Consider the following 18,550-nt stretch of genomic DNA (forward strand, 5'->3'; position numbering starts at 1 on the left):
CCGTGTGCATTCCGCATCATGGATGCAGACCCATTCACTTGAATGGGTCCGCAAATCCGGAGATGCGGTGCGGAACGGAAGCACAGAACGGAACCACTACGGAGTGCTTCCATGGGGTTCCTTTCCGTGCTTCCTTTCCCCAAAAAAAAAGAACTTGCTCTATCTTGAATGGGTCTGGATCCGTGCCGGCTGCCGCACGGACGTTGCCCGTGCATTGGCGACCGCAAATTGAGGTCCAAAATGCACGGAATGGAACCAATACGTTCGTGTGCAAGAGTGCTAAAGGTGTTGTCTCAAATATTTGGACGTTCGAAGAGGGACACTTATGGTTCATTGCGTGAAAGATCTATTTTTCCTGCACATTTATACGCATCAATAGTTTTCTCTTACAAAATAGTAAAAAATTATCTGAATTTAGAAATTTAGAAAATTCTAATTGAATCAAATAATGAAATAATATACAGGGTGGTGTCAAATATGTAGATCGGAACCAGACAAAGACTTTCTGGGTCAATATTGTAATAATGAAAATCTATTCTTCAGATCAAAAAGAGGGACAGTTATGTAGAAAAGAGGGACAGTCCCTCTTAGGCTACGTCTACATGACGACATTTGTCGCGCGACAGATAGGGCACAACTACACTGCAACATTTGTAGCGCAACATTTTGTTGCATCAATGTCACGCAACAATTTTTATAATGGCAGTCTATGGTGTCGCACTGCAACATGCAACATGCTGCGACTGCAACGCAACAGTCGCAGAAAAATCCATCTCAAATGAATTTTCTGCGACTGTTGCGTCGTAGTCGCAGCATGTTGCAGTGCGACACCATAGACTGCCATTATAAAAATTGTCGCGCAACATTAGTTCGACAAATGTCGTCGTGTAGACGTAGCCTAAAAGAGGACACTTGGTAGGTCTGCTGGAGGCAACATACCCTGTCCATGTGTCCTACTAAAGCAGACGAAAGAGCCTTCTGATCAGGAGCTTTCTATTGTTGGAGTGGAGCGCACATGTATGGAGGGATTTCCAGATCAGGGAACCCCTTAAATTAGGAACATTTGTCATTTAGGAGTCTGAGAAAAACTATGACCCCAAGCACTTCTGAAATTTAAGAGAACTCGCCATAAAATGTGTTCAGCAATTCAGACAAAAAAAATATATATACTCCTCCAACCTAAGCAGGTGTTATAGGAGGTCTTAAGCTCTATTCACACCCAGAGCTGCATTCAGGTTTCTGCTGTTTTCACATCTCAAGGCATCAGAGGAGATGTGGAGTGCACACAATGTATAGAGGAAAACATCTCCTGCGATGCAAAGCAGCAGCGTCCGGTCTGTAATATCCTCTCCGCTGAGTTGCACCGATAGTGATGCAGCTTTGGAAGCGACCATATAGACACAAAGCTTTGTTTTAGAGGATGACGCCCTCCTCAGTGGTGGATTCTTATCTCACATACTCCGAGCAGAACAATTGACATTTCTGCTATCTTTCTCTGACAGGACGGGAAAATCTTTTGCCGAAGGACCGCTTGCGACTGCCAGAACCCGAGCGTTGACCTGTTCTGCTGCCCGGAGTGCGACACCAGAGTCACCAGCCAGTGCCTGGATCAAAGTGGCCGCAGACTCTACCACAGCGGAGACAAGTGGACCTACAGCTGCCAGGAGTGTCGCTGCCTGGTAAGGACAGACCGTGGTATATAGAGTTTACACTGCACCCAGTCTAAGCTGTGCCGTAATATTCCCACCACAACACAATACATGCAGCCATTTGGAGTCAACCAGTCACCAATATCCAATTACAAAGAGCTAGAGATGTCACCACTGGCTGAACCCATTGGCAGCATATGCTGTGTAGGTCCCCAAGTATTATAGTGGACACCCGAAGGACCGCCGCAGTGCAAAAGAACCAAGTAACAACCATGTACCAGGGCAGGACATTACTGCCGCCTCTTCTTTCCTGTCCTTCACCCTGGTCTTTTCCTAAACGCCTCCCCTTCATGTCCTGTGCTTTATCCTAGTCCTTCCCTAAGCTCCTCCCCTTCATGGCCCGTGCTTTATCCTAGTCCTTCCCTAAGCTCCTCCCCTTCATGGCCCGTGCTTTATCCTAGTCCTTCCCTAAGCTCCTCCCCTTCATGTTCCGTGCTTTATCCTAGTCCTTCCCTAAGCTCCTCCCCATCTTTTATCTCCTGTTCCTCACCTTCTCCCTACGCTTCCCCATTCCCAATGTATGTCCTGTTCCTCTCTCCAGGTTCTTGTCCTTCATTCTTCCTTGTTGCTTCCCATTGTCCCTCCTTAAGCCCCTTCCCTTTTTTATGTCCTGTTCCTCCTCTTTCTTCATGTCCTATCCCCCCAAGCTCCTCCTATTTCTTCACCTCCTCTTCTTTCCTCATGCCCCTCCCATTCCTTCATCTTGTGCCCCCCCAATCCCTCCCTAAGCTCCTCTCCTGTCCATCCCTAAGCTCCTCCCCTTCCTTCATGTCTTGTTCTCCTCTTTGGTGCCTTCCTCTTCTGGAGCCACTTCTGGTTTGGGTTTCTTACACTACCACACATGATGGGTAAATCCAATTTGATCCCTCAAGGGCCTTCCTGTCCACTGCTGTGGAGATCAATGTGCTTCTCACAGTGCAAGCCTCAGCCACGCGACCTCCTCATCCTTGCTCTCTGCTGTCTATCCTCCATTTCACTATACAGTGCCCCCTTCCTGCCCATTGTGAGGATAGCCTACCGCTCCCCCCAACACCCCTCCTTCCTGACTTACACTTCACCCTTGGCCCCGCCTCTTTTTATGTTCTTCCTAGTCATGGGTGAGGTCCCGCCCATGAGGAGGGAGATGATAACTATGAAATTAACAAGTTTAGGAAGGAAAATGACAATTGTAGATGCAATGTCAAATACATTTTCAGAAAAAGTTAATTAAAATTGTTGATCGTCCAAAAAATAAGATTAAATGTGCAAAGCAACGTCTCGATGTCAGCGAAATCTTCTAAAGTCACTAACAAGCGTCTGTGACGTTCTGTGTCCGCAGGCCGGGGAGGTGGACTGCTGGCCCCTGAGCTGCCCGTCTCTGAGCTGCGAGTACACGGCTGTGTCAGAGGGCGAGTGCTGCCCACACTGCGTGGACGACCCCTGCTTAGCAGATAACATCACCTATGACATCAAGAAGACCTGTGAAGACAGCCATGGGGTGACCCGGCTCAGCGGCTCCGTATGGACCATGTCCGGATCTCCGTGTACAACTTGTAAATGCAAGGTAAACATTTCACCGATCCTTCTTCCCTAAGATCTTAAAATGACCATAAAGGGTTATCTCACCCCTATAATGAACCCCTAAAATGCCCGGGCACCACATATAGATTATACTTACCCCGCTCCCCGCGTCGCTCTGGATGCCCACACAGCCGCTGCTGCATCTCCCCGTCATGCAGATCAAAACATCCATCGACGGGGGGTGCAGCCAATACCAGGCCACGACGGGCGTGGGGGGGTGCAGCCAATACCAGGCCACGACGGGGACGAGTCTCCCTAGCATCGCAGGGGACGCTTCGAAGGCTGGTTCCCGTTGCGGCCTGCTATTGGCTGAAACCTCCCCCATCGCCAGATGTTTTGATCCACTTGACGGGGAGATGCGGTGGCGGGAATCAGCAGCGACACGGGGAGAGGGGCAAGTATAACCTGTATGTGGTGCCTGGGCATTTTGGGGGCCATTATAGGGGTTGGATAACCCATTTAAAGGGGTTTTCCAGTTGTTTGAAGTTATCCCCTATCCACAGGATAGGGGATAACTAGTAGACTGGTGGGGGTCCTATAACTGGGACCCCACCGATCATAAGAATAGAGGCCCCGTACCTCCTGAAGCCCCCTGAAATGAATGGAGCAGCCGGCCTGGCATGCGTGCAGCCACTCCATTCATTTCTATGGGAATTTCGGAGTTACCCCAGTGCTGTACTGAATAGAAATCAGTGGAGGGGCTGCACGCATGCCGACCAACCACTCTGTTCATTTCAGGGGGTATGGGGGCCTTCGTTCTTGTAATTGGTGGATAGGGGATAACGTCAAACAACCGGAATACCCCTTTAAATCATGGTCAGAAGATTTTATTACGTCCAAAAGGCGATATCACTGCAGTACGGGTTTCAAAAAAGATGTCATTTTAGCAGCTCCTATGTGATCACTGTTAATGAGCACTTTTAGAATTAGCGGACTAAAAATTGTCACAGCTCCGCCCCTTTTACAATCATTGAATTGTATCATGCACTCTCAAGTGTAATACATGGACGAACAGTAGCAGGATTCTGCACCCACCAAACTCGTACTTCTGGTATCGCCATTCCTGCTCTCCAGACATATCCGTGGATGAATATTACCCAGGGCTCATACACATGAACGTGTGAAGCCCGTTTTGTGGACCGCAAATTACAGTCCGCAATGCACGGGCACCGTCCGTGGGGCAGCCGCATGGGGATCACAGACCCATTCACTTGAATAGGTCCGCGATCCCTCCGTTCCTCAAAAGGATAGAACAGAATCCCAGGAAGCACTCCGTAGTGTTCCGTTCCGCATCTCCGGATTTGCAGACCCATTGAAGTTAATGGGTCCGCATTCATGATGCGGAATGCACACGGAACGGTGCCCGTGTATTGCAGATCCGCAAATGCGGTCCGCAATACGGCAACGGGCAGCACATGGTTGTGTGAACGAGCCCTTATGCTGGGCTGCTCATGAAAACACTGATTAACGATTATATGCACTGTTACTCCAATGCATCTGAAAAACAAACAAAAAAATATTAAAAAAATAAGCAAGTCTGAAAATACTCTTAACCGCACACCGTTGTGAGTACTCAGCTCCTATACTAGTCTATGTGTCTCTATGGTTACAGACTACAAACAAGCCCTGTGTAGTCTGATCCTGCAGTCAAGTGTTACTGTTTCATCCGTCCCCTCTCCTGGGTGGACAGTACACGGCTGTAACCAAGGAGACACGCGGCTTTGCATAGGGGCTGAAGACTTAAAACTGTAGGAGTTGTTTTTGTTTTGTTTTTTTTTCAAATCAAGATCTTTTTAAATTTTAGACGCATTGTATCAACAACAGAAACTTACTAAAGTCTTCACACCCTTTACTCAAACTAGTAATGCAAAAAATAAAAATAAATAAATATGTTTTTCAGTTCCTCGCCATTTTCAACATCTCTGCAAGCTGGCAGGGAACGGGTCATTTGTGTTTACCTACAGCAGGCATGCTCAACCTGCGGCCCTCCAGCTGTTGCAAAACTACAACTCCCAGCATGCCTGAACAGCCTACAGCTATCAGCCTACAGCAGGGAATTGTGGGAGTTGTAGTTTTACAACAACTGGAGGGCCGCAGGTTGAGCATGCTTGACCTACAGAATCTGAAAACCTTTACAGATCTCATATTTCTCACAGCTGAGGGTTTGATACAATGTATCCAGTCTAGGCAATCCTCTGCGAGTTGATAGTTCTATCGCCTGTACGGATACACCCTCCCAGGAGAGAAAAAAGCCGATTTGCGCTTCTGATGCGTTTGGCTCTCAGACGATTCTTCAGCTTCAAACTACGAGAAGTGTTTAGTCTGCATGGATTTTCAGCCTCTAGATGAAAAGCAGAATGTTTCCGTTCACCAACAGCAATCAGAGATCTTGAAACATGCTGTAAAGTTTAGTGTAAAGTTGCTGCACTGGCTAAGCTTTTATATTTAGAGAAGGAAGGATGAGCCCGTTAAAGTGATTTGTTCTGAGCGGATTATGGGGGGGTCACTAAATATATAAAAAGGGATTGTCAAAAGTAAACCCCACTTTGAAAAAATTGCAGATAGTCTGGTGTGTGCGGAATCCATTATCAGGTGATGTCACCGCGGTTGTGATCGGCGGCGTTCACTTCATCAGGACCCCTGAGGAGATCACACGAGCCGCTCTTACCACTCCACTCACAGCACCAGTCCCCGGGCCCATCATTTAGGACTCGGACTGGCTTCTTTATATTATTAAAATTGATTGCGCGACCTCCAGCTGGGGGCACGTGGGGCTTCACGGGGAGAGCATCGCCGCCTCCGGTTTTCAAATAAAACAGACTGATGCAAATAATTTGTTTTAGTTTCACTCGTTCATTCGGATCATTTCTTAACTCTTTGCAGATGGGAAGCAGTTATATTGTTGCCATTTGCCGTCTCTAACGTTACGTGTCAGTCTTCACTGTAGTTCTAACATTCTATTCGCCAACTAGGTCCAGCCCATGTGTGTGGAATTTTAACCCCATAATGACCAAGTAATTTTCCATTCCTTTTTTTATTTCTCACTCCCAGCCTTCACAGAGCGATCATTTACTACTGCCTACAATGTAGCGGGAAGCTGGAACACAAATGGGGTGGAATGGGGGAAAAAAGGCAATTCTGACAGTTTTATGGGTTTCTTTTTTACGACTTTCCCTACGAGAAAAAACTGACCATTCTCCGGGTCAGTACGATTACGGCGATGCCGCATTTATATACTTTTTCAGTTTGAATACTGAAAAAATCTTTTTCTCTTTCCATCGCCATATTTTGATCCCCATAACTTTATATTTCCATCTACGGAGCGAGGGCTCTTAGTTTGCAGGGCGATCTATCCATATTGATACTGTCTTGCAGTGTGTGACTTGTTAATCACTTTTTCTTAATTTTTTTTGTGAGGTAAAGCAATGAATAAGCTGCAAATCGGCCATTTTGATGCTCCTCCTGTTATGGCGTACACCGTACAGGATAAATAAGGTTATATTTTAATAGTTCAAGTATTTTGGGATGCAGCGGTGATATGATTTATTTTTATCATAGCGAAAGGGGGTGATTTAAAAAAATTTTTTTTTTTTTAAGCCCTTATTTTTTTACCTTTTTAAAGCCCCCCCTCCACTCAGGGGACTACAACATGCAATCTTGAGATCACCTCCCCCTTACATTGCCATGTATTGCTGTATATGGCAGATTCGCCATGGACCCCTGCCACCTCCATAAGAACTGCAGCTGTAATAGCCCATAGATCCAGACTACTAGAGAGAATGAATGGCTCCCCCGATCTCCGTGTGAGGGAAGCAGTTCAGACCTCGAGAGCGCACCGCGCCCCTGGAATGCCGTCTCAGATGCCATGGCCACAACTGACAACGCCATCTAAGGGGTTAAATGTCTGCGATCAGCATAATTGCCGATCATAGACATTAGCCCTGGGTCTCTGCTGTGAGAAACAGCAGGCACCTGTTTGACTCATGAGTGTGTGCCATACTTGTACGATATATGTCGTCAAGGGGTTAATGGTCACCCAGCTTTCCCAGATATAACAAAGATTATATTATCATGGGATTTCTGTTAGGAGCGCACAGATGATGACTGTGTGGGGCAAGGTGAACATGAAGACCAGAGACGGCTCCCCCGACTGCGCTTCGGAGCAAGAACCTCGTCTTCTCCACCCCCCGTAAGAGACGTTCATTTCTATTTGATCGTCCTGGAGCACAGAGAGAATTCAGCTTCAGTGAGTGGCGGGTAAAGGCCTGTTCTATAAAATGCTGTAAGATGTGTGATCCCCTGTACCGGGGGAGATCAGTGGTTTCCTCGCGGGTGTCACGCTCTGCCTCCCCGCTGCTCCTCGTTTATGTCTACCGAGGCCGGCGCTTTCAAGTCTCAGACATTTCTGAGTCACATTATGTCTTCTTCTGGGGCAGACGAGGCTTCAGCAAGAAGGAAAAGGGATTTAAAAATCCTTAATTCAACTCAAATGTCAGGCGGAGGCCAATGGGGGAGATTTACTAAGAAAACCGAGGCTGAATCATGTCGCCTACCGCACCAAATAGGCCGAGGCCCCATTTCTCTGCGCAATATAATGCGTACGCGTATAGTATGAATATAACCAAAGGGACGTCAAAAGGGCCTAAAGAGGTTCCTGGATGGTAGTGAATGGCTTAAGCCGCAGAGATGAAAGGGTAAAAAATGTATAGATTTCAATAGAGACACAACATAGGCACAGTCTCCTATATGGTGAAAATAAATAGAATGGCAGAATCACAGTGAAGACCGACACACTTTCAAAACTCCGTGGCAAAGTTAAGTAGCACAGGCATACCCTGAAACTCCTGCAAAATCTCCACTGGGGGCCCCCATCTACCATATATGATACTAGTGTTGTCTTATGAGGCAGGGGGGATGTTGCGGCCCTCAGGCTCCAGTATATAACTGCTACCTCTGCAACCCCAACAGTCAGGGGCGTACAGAGAAGTCACTGGGCCCCATAGCAAGAATCTAGCTTGTTCCTGTCCAGCAGTGTACGGATATGTGAGGTATGAGGTATAAATTAGGCTACTTTCACACTAGCGTTCGATCGGATCCGATCATAATAATGCAGACGGAGGCTCCGTTCAGTACGGATCCGTCTGCATTATATTGGCATATAACAGCTAAGTGTGAAAATAGCCTCGGACGGATCCGTCCAGACTTTCAATGTAAAGTCAATGGGGGACGGATCCGCCTGAAGATTGAGCCATATTGTGGCATCTTCAAACGGATCCGTCCCCATTGACTTACATTGTAAGTCTGGGCGGATCCGCACGCCTCCGCACGGCCAGGCAGACAGCTGAACGCTGCAAGCAACGTTCAGCTGTCCGCCTGTCCGTGCGGAGGCGTGCGGATCCGTCCAGACTTACAATGTAAAGTCAATGGGGGACGGATCCGCTTGAAGATTGAGCCATATTGTGGCATCTTCAAGCGGATCCGTTCCCATTGACTTACATTGTAAGTCTGGACGGATCCGCACGGCCAGGCGGACAGCTGAACGCTGCAAGCAACGTTCAGCTGTCCGCCTGTCCGTGCGGAGGCGAGCGGAGGCTGAACGCCGCCAGACTGATGCAGTCTGAGCGGATCCGCATCCATTCAGACTGCATCAGGGCTGGACGGAAGCGTTCGGGTCCGCTCGTGAGCCCCTTCAAACGGAGCTCACGAGCGGACAGCCGAACGCTAGTGTGAAACTAGCCTTACAGTTCGTACCTCACATATCAGTACACTGCTGTATATACTATATATCTGTACCTACTGCATCTATTATACCTCGTACCTCACATATCAGTACACCGCTGTATATACTATATATCTGTACCTACTGCATCTATTATACCTCGTACCTCACATATCCGTACACTGCTGTATATACTATATATCTGTACCTACTGCATCTATTATACCTCGTACCTCACCTATCAGTGCACTGCTGTATATACTATATATCTGTACACACTGCATCTATTATACCTCGTACCTCACATATCAGTACACTGCTGTATATACTATATATCTGTACACACTGCATCTATTATACCTCGTACCTCACATATCAGTACACTGCTGTATATACTATATACCTGTACACATGGCATCTATTATACCTCGTACCTCACATATCAGTGCACTGCTGTATATACTATATACCTGTACACACTGCATCTATTATACCTCGTACCTCACATATCAGTACACTGCTGTATATACTATATATCTGTACACACTGCATCTATTATACCTCGTACCTCACATATCAGTACACTGCTGTATATACTATATATCTGTACACACTGCATCTATTATACCTCGTACCTCACATATCAGTACACTGCTGTATATACTATATACCTGTACACATGGCATCTATTATACCTCGTACCTCACATATCAGTGCACTGCTGTATATACTATATACCTGTACACACTGCATCTATTATACCTCGTACCTCACATATCAGTACACTGCTGTATATACTATATATCTGTACCTACTGCATCTATTATACCTCGTACCTCACATATCAGTACACTGCTGTATATACTATATACCTGTACACATGGCATCTATTATACCTCGTACCTCACATATCAGTGCACTGCTGTATATACTATATACCTGTACACACTGCATCTATTATACCTCGTACCTCACATATCAGTACACTGCTGTATATACTATATATCTGTACACACTGCATCTATTATACCTCGTACCTCACATATCAGTACACTGCTGTATATACTATATATCTGTACTAACTGCATCTATTATACCTCGTACCTCACATATCAGTACACTGCTGTATATACTATATATCTGTACACACTGCATCTATTATACCTCGTACCTCACATATCAGTACACTGCTGTATATACTATATATCTGTACTAACTGCATCTATTCTACCTGATAATATATATATATAGAACAAGAAAAGACACCGCAGCACATCCGTAGGTGAAATTATGTGGATCTTTATTCACCCTTGCGACGTTTCAGTCCTCTTACTGGGACTATTTTCGGCTTGAAAATAGTCCCAGTAAGAGGACTGAAACGTCGCAAGGGTGAATAAAGATCCACATAATTTCACCTACGGATGTGCTGCGGTGTCTTTTCTTGTTCTACATTATACACCCTGGTAAGGTGTTTTCACCGCTGGCACCCATCGGCTTGATACTAGGAGTGCTGCCCTGATTCTACATAGTCTATATATATATATAGATAGAGAGAGAGAGCAGTGTATTGATGCAAGAAGCACACGGTATAACAGTGCAGCGTGTACAGATATGTGGTCAGTTATATATTACGGTCACTATGTGAGGTACATGAGGTAATATTGGTAATAACTGTCTGCAGTACTATACATACGAGTATTAAAAAAAAAAAAAAAAGGGAATAGGGGGTAAATAAGGAGAGAGCAGGAGGACCTCCTCTTACCACTCCATTCTAGCCTCAGTGGAGAGCTCATCTTTCATACTGTTGGGGGTTGAAGGACCTGTGATGATGCTCTGCTGTGCAGTTGTTTCCCTACATATACAAGACATGTGATGATGTCATATCAGGTCCTGGCAGATGCCTCTGTCTGTCCAGGAAACGACACCATGCTCTGTGCAGTTCCCTTACTAGATGTACAGGACCTGTGATGCTGAAGACTATGTCCTCACAGGTCCTGGCAGATGCTCCTATCTAATCTGGGAACTACACCAGTCTTTGTGCAGTTCCTTTACTAGATGTCCTTTAGCTTTCTCCACTGATGGTAGGGATACTATACTGGAGCTGGACGTAATGAGTGTAATTAGGGGGAGGGGCCTATCCTCCACTGCGGGCCCCTTTTCCCAACGGGCCCCATAGCAGCTCCGTGGTCTGCCTCTATTGGAGGAACGCCAGTGCCTATAGTTATACCACTAGGTATTATCTGTGGAGACAATGAAGCCATCATCATGGTTCCAAGAAGGCGCTGGGCCCAGAAGATGACCATTACTTTCCCCGAGTACCAATTTGCTAATTGGTTCTTGGAATAAGGTCATTTCATCAGTGGACGACCCCCCCCCCCCCCCCTTTCTGCCCCAGTGTTCCCAAGTTGTGCTTGAAAGTTTGTGAACCCTTCTGAATTTTCTATTTTTCTGCATAACTTTGATCTAAAATAACATCAGATTTTCACAAAAGTCCTAAAAGTAGATAGCGAATCAAATCAAAAAGAGCCAAAAATATTAGACTTGGTATTACGTAAATGACCAAGTCTAATATTTTTTGACTCCTTTCTTTGATTTGACTTTTAGGACTTGTGTAAAAATCAGATGCAATTTTAGGTCAAATTTATTCAGAAATATAGAATATTCCAAAGGGTTTCCAAACTTTCAACCATCACTGTACATAGTAAACTGATCCTCTGAAAAGTGTGTGTGTGGGGGGGGGGGGTTATATTTTTTAAGATCTTTCTAAATGGTCTACGTCTCTCCACAGAATGGAAGCATCTGCTGCTCGGTGGACCTAGAATGTCTTCACAATAACTAAAGATCTAAATACGGGACTTTCGCACGAGAGGAAGAAAATCACCATTTACAGGATGCAGTTCCCATCGATACGACGACGTGATGTGCGATGACTCAATGTTTTATACAATGGACAATTACCAAAATCTCCACAAGAGGAAGATGTTTGGCAGTCGCCTGCAGACTTTTCTGTTACGTTCACTCATATTGCCCCAGCCCGGGGCGGCCCCAGGTTACTGTCGTCACAAGGATTCTCGCTCAAAAAACTCCAGCAGTTAATGATCTTAATGTTGTGAGTCGCAAACTTTTTACTTGTCCCATCAGAAAACACCTTTCAATTGGTTCCTTGTAAAATTTGGTGTCTTCTTTTCTTCTTCCACCACCACGACTAGTGGAAGATCTCACCTCCATGAATGTCATGTCCCTGCTCCTGGATTTTATTTGAGGTCCCTGCCTGGTGTATTTATGGAAATCTGTATATATGTGCAGTCTAACGGCATAGCTTCTTTATTTAATAGCTTAATACGTCACCCGTGTCTCGAAATGTAAAAAAACAAAAACTTAAAAATAAAAACTTTACAAGCTTCTTAGAGGAATATGATCTCCAAAGTGGACTGCTACCACAAGATGCGAAGGCCTCCTTCCATTGTGGGATGGACTTTGATATGGAGTATAACCCACCATCACCAGTTGGAACAAGAACTCAACGCGAAAAACTCAAAAAATTTGTGTCTCCGACATTACGATCACATAATACTCATCTAGACGTAGGACTATGCGGTGGTCAACAGATTGGTAAAGGACACGGAAGGATATGAAGAAATAACGCACAACGTGGCGCTTTGTTGGCTAATTAGTAAGACAAAAATAACGAAATGTACAAAAATATTTTCACATAGCGATTATTTTCTGAATGAGAAAATACTACAGACAATAAAATGACAATAGATCAGCGGGAAATGGAGAAAAGTCTCTACATCAGTATTACTGCCTGGATATTACTAGGGGAAGTTTAGATTTTTTTTTTACGTAATTGCTATTTTACTTTTTCACCTTATAAACGCTCTCACAAGCCAGTGGTAGATATGTTGTTTAGTTGGGAAAATAATTTCAGTTTTGGGTGCTTTTTTTGTTTTATTTTTCAGGAAACCCGTTTTATCCAGGCTGTAATGCTGTTTTTAAAGAATTTCACCATGACCGCTCTGAATCATCTTGTACATGTAAAATATATTTTACATAAAAGTTTACACTAACGCCACACAGGAATTGAATAAAGAACGTAATAAACAAAAAAGTTTGTCGTCTTTAGAATATGTCTGTGTGTGTGTGTGGAAAAAAACAGATATACAGATATTTTATAGGGGAAAAAAAAGGTAATGTTCCCTTTTGCAACAGGCCAGAAAGTGAGGCTGGTTTTTGATCATCATGGTGATCACTACAAAGATTATATTCTCTGGTGTTCAGTAGATAATAATGGGGGGGTCGCTACCTGGATTACAAAATGCCATTATCCTTATAAGTAATGAGTGAAGTAAATTCAGATGCTACATCCGAAGTCGCTTCATTCAAAACCTCCGATTAAGGGTCCATTCACACGTCCGCAAGTATTTTGCGTTCCGCCAATTGTGGATCCGTAAAACACGGACACCGGCCATGTGCGTTCTGCATTTTGTGGACTGGACATGGTCGGCACAATGATACGAATAAATGCCTATTCTTGTCCGTGGATGTGGACAAGAATAGGTCATGCTCTATTTATTTTTTTGGGGGGGGGGGGGCTGCGGAACGGAACATGGTGTGCTGTCGTTATCTTTTGCGGCCCATTGAAATGAATGGGTCCACACTCATTCCGCAAAACAGATGCGGACCCATTCATGCGGATGTGTGAATGGACCCCAATACTGTACGGAGATCCATCTCTGTACAGTATTAGAATGTACGGGCTCCGATGAGCCAAAGTAAGTTATTCGTGAAATCGCGCGTGACTTTAAAAATCAACTACTGAAGTTATTCAAAAAAGTTGAAAAACTCTTTAAAACGTGAAACCGAACTCTGCTTTGCTTCCAAGGTACCAGTCAGACCAGAAGCAGAGTTCGGTTTCACAGTGGTTTTCCATTTTAAAAATCAACTATCAAAGTTAGCGAACGAAATCACGCGTGACTTCACAAATAACGAACCTCGGCTCATCAGAGCCCATACATTCTAATACTGTATGAAGACGGATCTCCATACAGTATTAATCCAAAACTCATCAGCAAGGCTTCATAATAACGCACAGCTCCTGCTCCGTCTTGCCTGTGGTTACTGCTACATGGTACCTGAGGAGCCAGCGCCTCAGGCGGTAAATGGCAAATTCTTGATGTTCTCTAACAGCTGATTAAAGCCCCAAAATTTAGCTCCTGACTACAATGCCTCTCAAAACGTCAGAATTGAACCACGAAGCCTGATATACTTACCCTACGAGAGCTTCTCCTCTTTGCCATTTTTGCTGTTCTGTAGAGATTGCATCTAAGCAGTCATCTCATCATCACAGGCAGGATTACAATGACGGATAACACCTATATACTGTATATAGATATCACAGGAACATTCACGTTAGGCGAGGTCACAGCTTTTCTAGTCCCTGCAAAATGACTTCAGCACAGGTCATCACAGAGGATGCCTACAACGCTCTCCTATAGAAGTCCATGTGTCATCTCCAGTCTACAGGTTCCTATGATCTACGGGGCTGCAGTAAAGCTAATCACAGAATGCTGTCAAACAGCAGCTCAGGCAAGATGGCGGACCTCATAACCGTGTACAGGAGAAAAAAACTAAAACTGAAAATAAAACCATATTATCAAAAGAGAATCTGCATTATTATCTGCTTTTATTGGTGAAAAATATATATATATAAAATCCCACTGGTACATTCCCTTTAAAGGACAACCAAGGATCCGTGTTGTTTCATCCCTGTTCCTCTCCTTGTGGGCCACTGAGGCTCACTATCTGATGTTCATGTCGCCATTTGCTTTCTGTTTTTCTGATCCGATAGGACAGAACAAAAAACTAAACAAAAAAACGGATCCCTTATTTAGAGCATCAGTTATGATCGGTTCACGTCACTTCCATCACAGATCAGTTATTTTTGACGGGAGATACAGTAAGTACTTTTTACAGGACTTTTTCTCCCGGCAAAAATAACTGATCTCTGACAAAAGAGACGCAAACTGATCTCAACTGATGCTCTAAATAAGGGATCCGTTTTTTTTTGGGTTCTTCTGACGGATCAGCAGAACGGTGCCGTGAACGCTCCCTCACGCACTCACTGGGGCTACTTCACAATGTTTTAGAAGCAAGAATAAAAAGTAAAGAACCTGGAGGTGACCAAAGACAGAGTAACAGGGAAATTATACGCAGATGTGGCCCCCCGATTACCACCTAGGACCCCAAGCAGTGCAATATAGCAGAACCACCACCCAGTTTATATAGTAGCGGGGGATGGGTGCCTAGAACGTAGTATAGACGTGTGTAAAATGGCGCGCTGAATCTACGGAATGAGCTCCATGGTAAAACCTCATGAAGCCGGCAGGACCTACATGACTGGTATATTACGGCAGCCAAGGGCCCCCCAGAGCTACTTTGCAAACTCCCAGAGCGCATTATCTAAGCAACTTAATAAGACCAAATTCTGAAATATGGATTTTCACATGCCCCTTAACAAGCACCAGGATTGTAATGTTCTGTGTTTTACGTCCCACAAGGGCAGCCAATTTACAGAGGAAAATAACTATTTACTTTGCAGCCGGTGTTACAGTCCATTATCACTCCCCGCTGACTTACAATATAACCAGTAAATCAATAGTTTTCTTCTTGTCACATATTTAAATGCATTTAAGTTCTTGTCTCTGCTGCTTTACTTCAAAGTAAATTTGTGAAAATCATTTTTCCCCTTTCAGCAAGCAGGCGCCTGGAAAAAACACGACGGCCTGATCTGAAAAATGATTAAAAAAATATATATATATTTATTTATTTATTTATTCCTCAGTATTTTAACTGATGGCAATACTGTCATAAGACCTGTAGGGGTCACTGTTGCAATCGTTTTGTTTAAAGGGATAGTCCATCCAAAAATGTTTATAATAGCTACCCACTACATAGGCAAAACATATTAGATTGATAGGTGTCTACATACTAGGACCCCCACTTATCACTAGAATAAGGATCCCTTCTCCTCCTCCTGGTGGTTGAGCCCGGTTGTCAATATATTCATACATTTCCAGGAGGAATAACAGAGGGACAGCATAATACACACGTCTAACAAAATCGGTTTGAGAATATTCTCATGGGGAATGCAAGTATTTACTAAGACAGATGTGTCAGTGGAGTCCATGGGTTCTTGTTAACTCCACACTTCACTGCTCGTGTCTGAATCCATTTCTTCTCCGTTCACATCCAAAGGGACATTAACAATTCTAATGTTTCCAGTTAATCAGCACACCAGGCAGTCACATGACCTACGTCATTAGCACCTGACCTCCCACAATGCATTGCTCTCTAGTTACAGGAAACCAGCGGACTTGTCATCAGCTTCATCTGTTTAAATTTACAATAAAACAAGAAATGAAGCAAAAACGTTTCTCATTTTACGTGGATTTGAACCAAGGAAGGCTGCGAAGATAACGTGCAAAAGTGGAGCTTTCCTTTAAATGGTAACATCTGCTTCGTTCAGATGATGGATCAGAATTCATATCCTTAAAGTATTTTTCCATCACCATCTTTTATTTATCAGGTGTTTGCCGCAGACATTACCCTTGGCTATTATTACGCCAATTCAGATGTGGCCCTTCCGTATTCTCTGCTCTTTTCCTAGCAGTGATTATGGGAGAAATTGTTATAAGGTCGACCGGCAGATCAATTTTTAATTTGAAATCTGTTTCTCTCTCAATTCTGACTTCACGTCGGCGGCGGTTTACTGCTCCCCGCTGCTATCAGAATTACTCTGAAAATGACTGTTCATAACACATTCACACCTGACACCGCCATCTCTATGCTCAATGATTGAGTCGGCAAAATGTGCGGGGGGCGCCAGAGCCCAAGAGCGGCAGCAACATATGACAGTCCCCGGGACCACAATTATCATTCATTAACCGCTGTCAAGTCTAAGTTACAAAAATAAAAAACTATGATATTCGTCACCCCTCATAGGGCAGCTAAGAAATGGAGGGTCATGGGGCAATCTCTGCAGACGATTCAAAAACATTGAGGAATAACAGGATCCTTTCTATGAGGAAGGACTAAAAGCCCAACACAGCACATGTTCCTGTAACAGAAGTTTAAAGCAGTTGTCTCGCTTCAGCAAGTGGCATTTATCATGTAGTGTGTGCAAGCACGGCCACCGCTGATGGATTGCAGGGTGGTCGTAACCATGGAAACAAGCAGTGTATAATTAATCAAGCCAGCAAAGGAAACATGAACTATAAAAATACATTTGTAAGTGGCTTGTACTAACTTTTTCTACATGATAAATGTTATTTGCTTAAATGAGACAACCCCTTTAAAGGGGTTGTCCGGGTTCAGAGCTGAACCCGGACATACCCTTATTTTCACCCCGGCAGCCCTCCTGAGCCTGGCATCGGAGCATCTCATGCTCCGATGCGCTCCAGTGCCCTGCGCTAGATCGCGCAGGGCACAGGCTCTTGTGTTTTCAATAACACACTGCCGGGCGGTAACTTCCGCCCAGCAGTGTGTTCGGTGACGTCACCGGCTCTGAGGGGCGGGCTTTAGCTCTGCCCTAGCCGTTTTACTGGCTAGGGCAGAGCCAAATCCCGCCCATCAGTGCCGGTGACGTCACCGGGCTGCCTGTCAGCCCCATAGAGAGCCCGGTACGTCACCGGAACTCAGAAAAATGCCTTTGCCCTGCGCAATTTAGTGCAGGGCAAAGGAGAGCATCGGAGCATGAACTGCTCCGATGCTCATGTCAGGGGGGCTGCCTGGGTGAAAATGGAGGGATGTCCAGGTTCAGCTCTGAACCTGGACAACCCCTTTAAGATCAAGAATTCTACATATCAAATATAATACTGCTCCTATGTACAAGAATATAACTACTATAATACTGCTCCTATGTACAAGAATATAACTACTATAATACTGCTCCTATGTACAGGAATATAACTACTATAATACTGCTCCTATGTACAAGAATATAACTACTATAATACTGCTCCTATGTACAAGAATATAACTACTATAATACTGCCTCCTATGTACAAGAATATAACTACTATAATACTGCTCCTATGTACAGGAATATAACTACTATAATACTGCTCCTATGTACAAGAATATAACTACTATAATACTGCTCCTATGTACAAGAATATAACTACTATAATACTGCCTCCTATGTACAGGAATATAACTAGTATAATACTGCCTCCTATGTACAGGAATATAACTACTATAATACTGCTCCTATGTACAAGAATATAACTGCTATAATACTGCCTCCGATATACAAGAATATAACTACTATAATACTGCCTCCTATGTACAGGAATATAACTACTATAATACTGCTCCTATGTACAAGAATATAACTGCTATAATACTGCCTCCGATATACAAGAATATAACTACTATAATACTGCCTCCTATGTACAGGAATATAACTATTATAATACTGCTCCTATGTACAAGGATATAACTACTATAATACTGCTCCTATGTACAAGGATATAACTACTATAATACTGCTCCTATGTAC

At 44.3% G+C, this 18,550-nt stretch overlaps 1 protein-coding gene across 3 annotated transcripts in view; it reads left to right on the top strand.

Moving 5' to 3' along the window:
• NELL1 (neural EGFL like 1) overlaps window positions 1–18,550 on the top strand; it is an 843,611-nt gene that overhangs the window by 622,629 nt on the left and 202,432 nt on the right. For 2 of the 3 annotated variants that reach the window (XM_044270974.1, XM_044270976.1), the window contains 3 exons: window positions 1,503–1,679; window positions 3,028–3,252; window positions 11,777–13,075. The exons of the other annotated variant lie outside the window; for it this stretch is intronic. In XM_044270974.1, the coding sequence (XP_044126909.1) occupies window positions 1,503–1,679; window positions 3,028–3,252; window positions 11,777–11,827 (453 nt within the window). In that variant the 3' untranslated portion in view covers window positions 11,828–13,075. Of the gene's footprint in view, window positions 1–1,502; window positions 1,680–3,027; window positions 3,253–11,776; window positions 13,076–18,550 lie in introns of those variants that run through there. 3 annotated transcript variants of the gene reach the window in all.

Source organism: Bufo gargarizans, chromosome 10 (genome assembly GCF_014858855.1).
Source record: "Bufo gargarizans isolate SCDJY-AF-19 chromosome 10, ASM1485885v1, whole genome shotgun sequence".
NCBI lineage: Eukaryota > Metazoa > Chordata > Amphibia > Anura > Bufonidae > Bufo > Bufo gargarizans.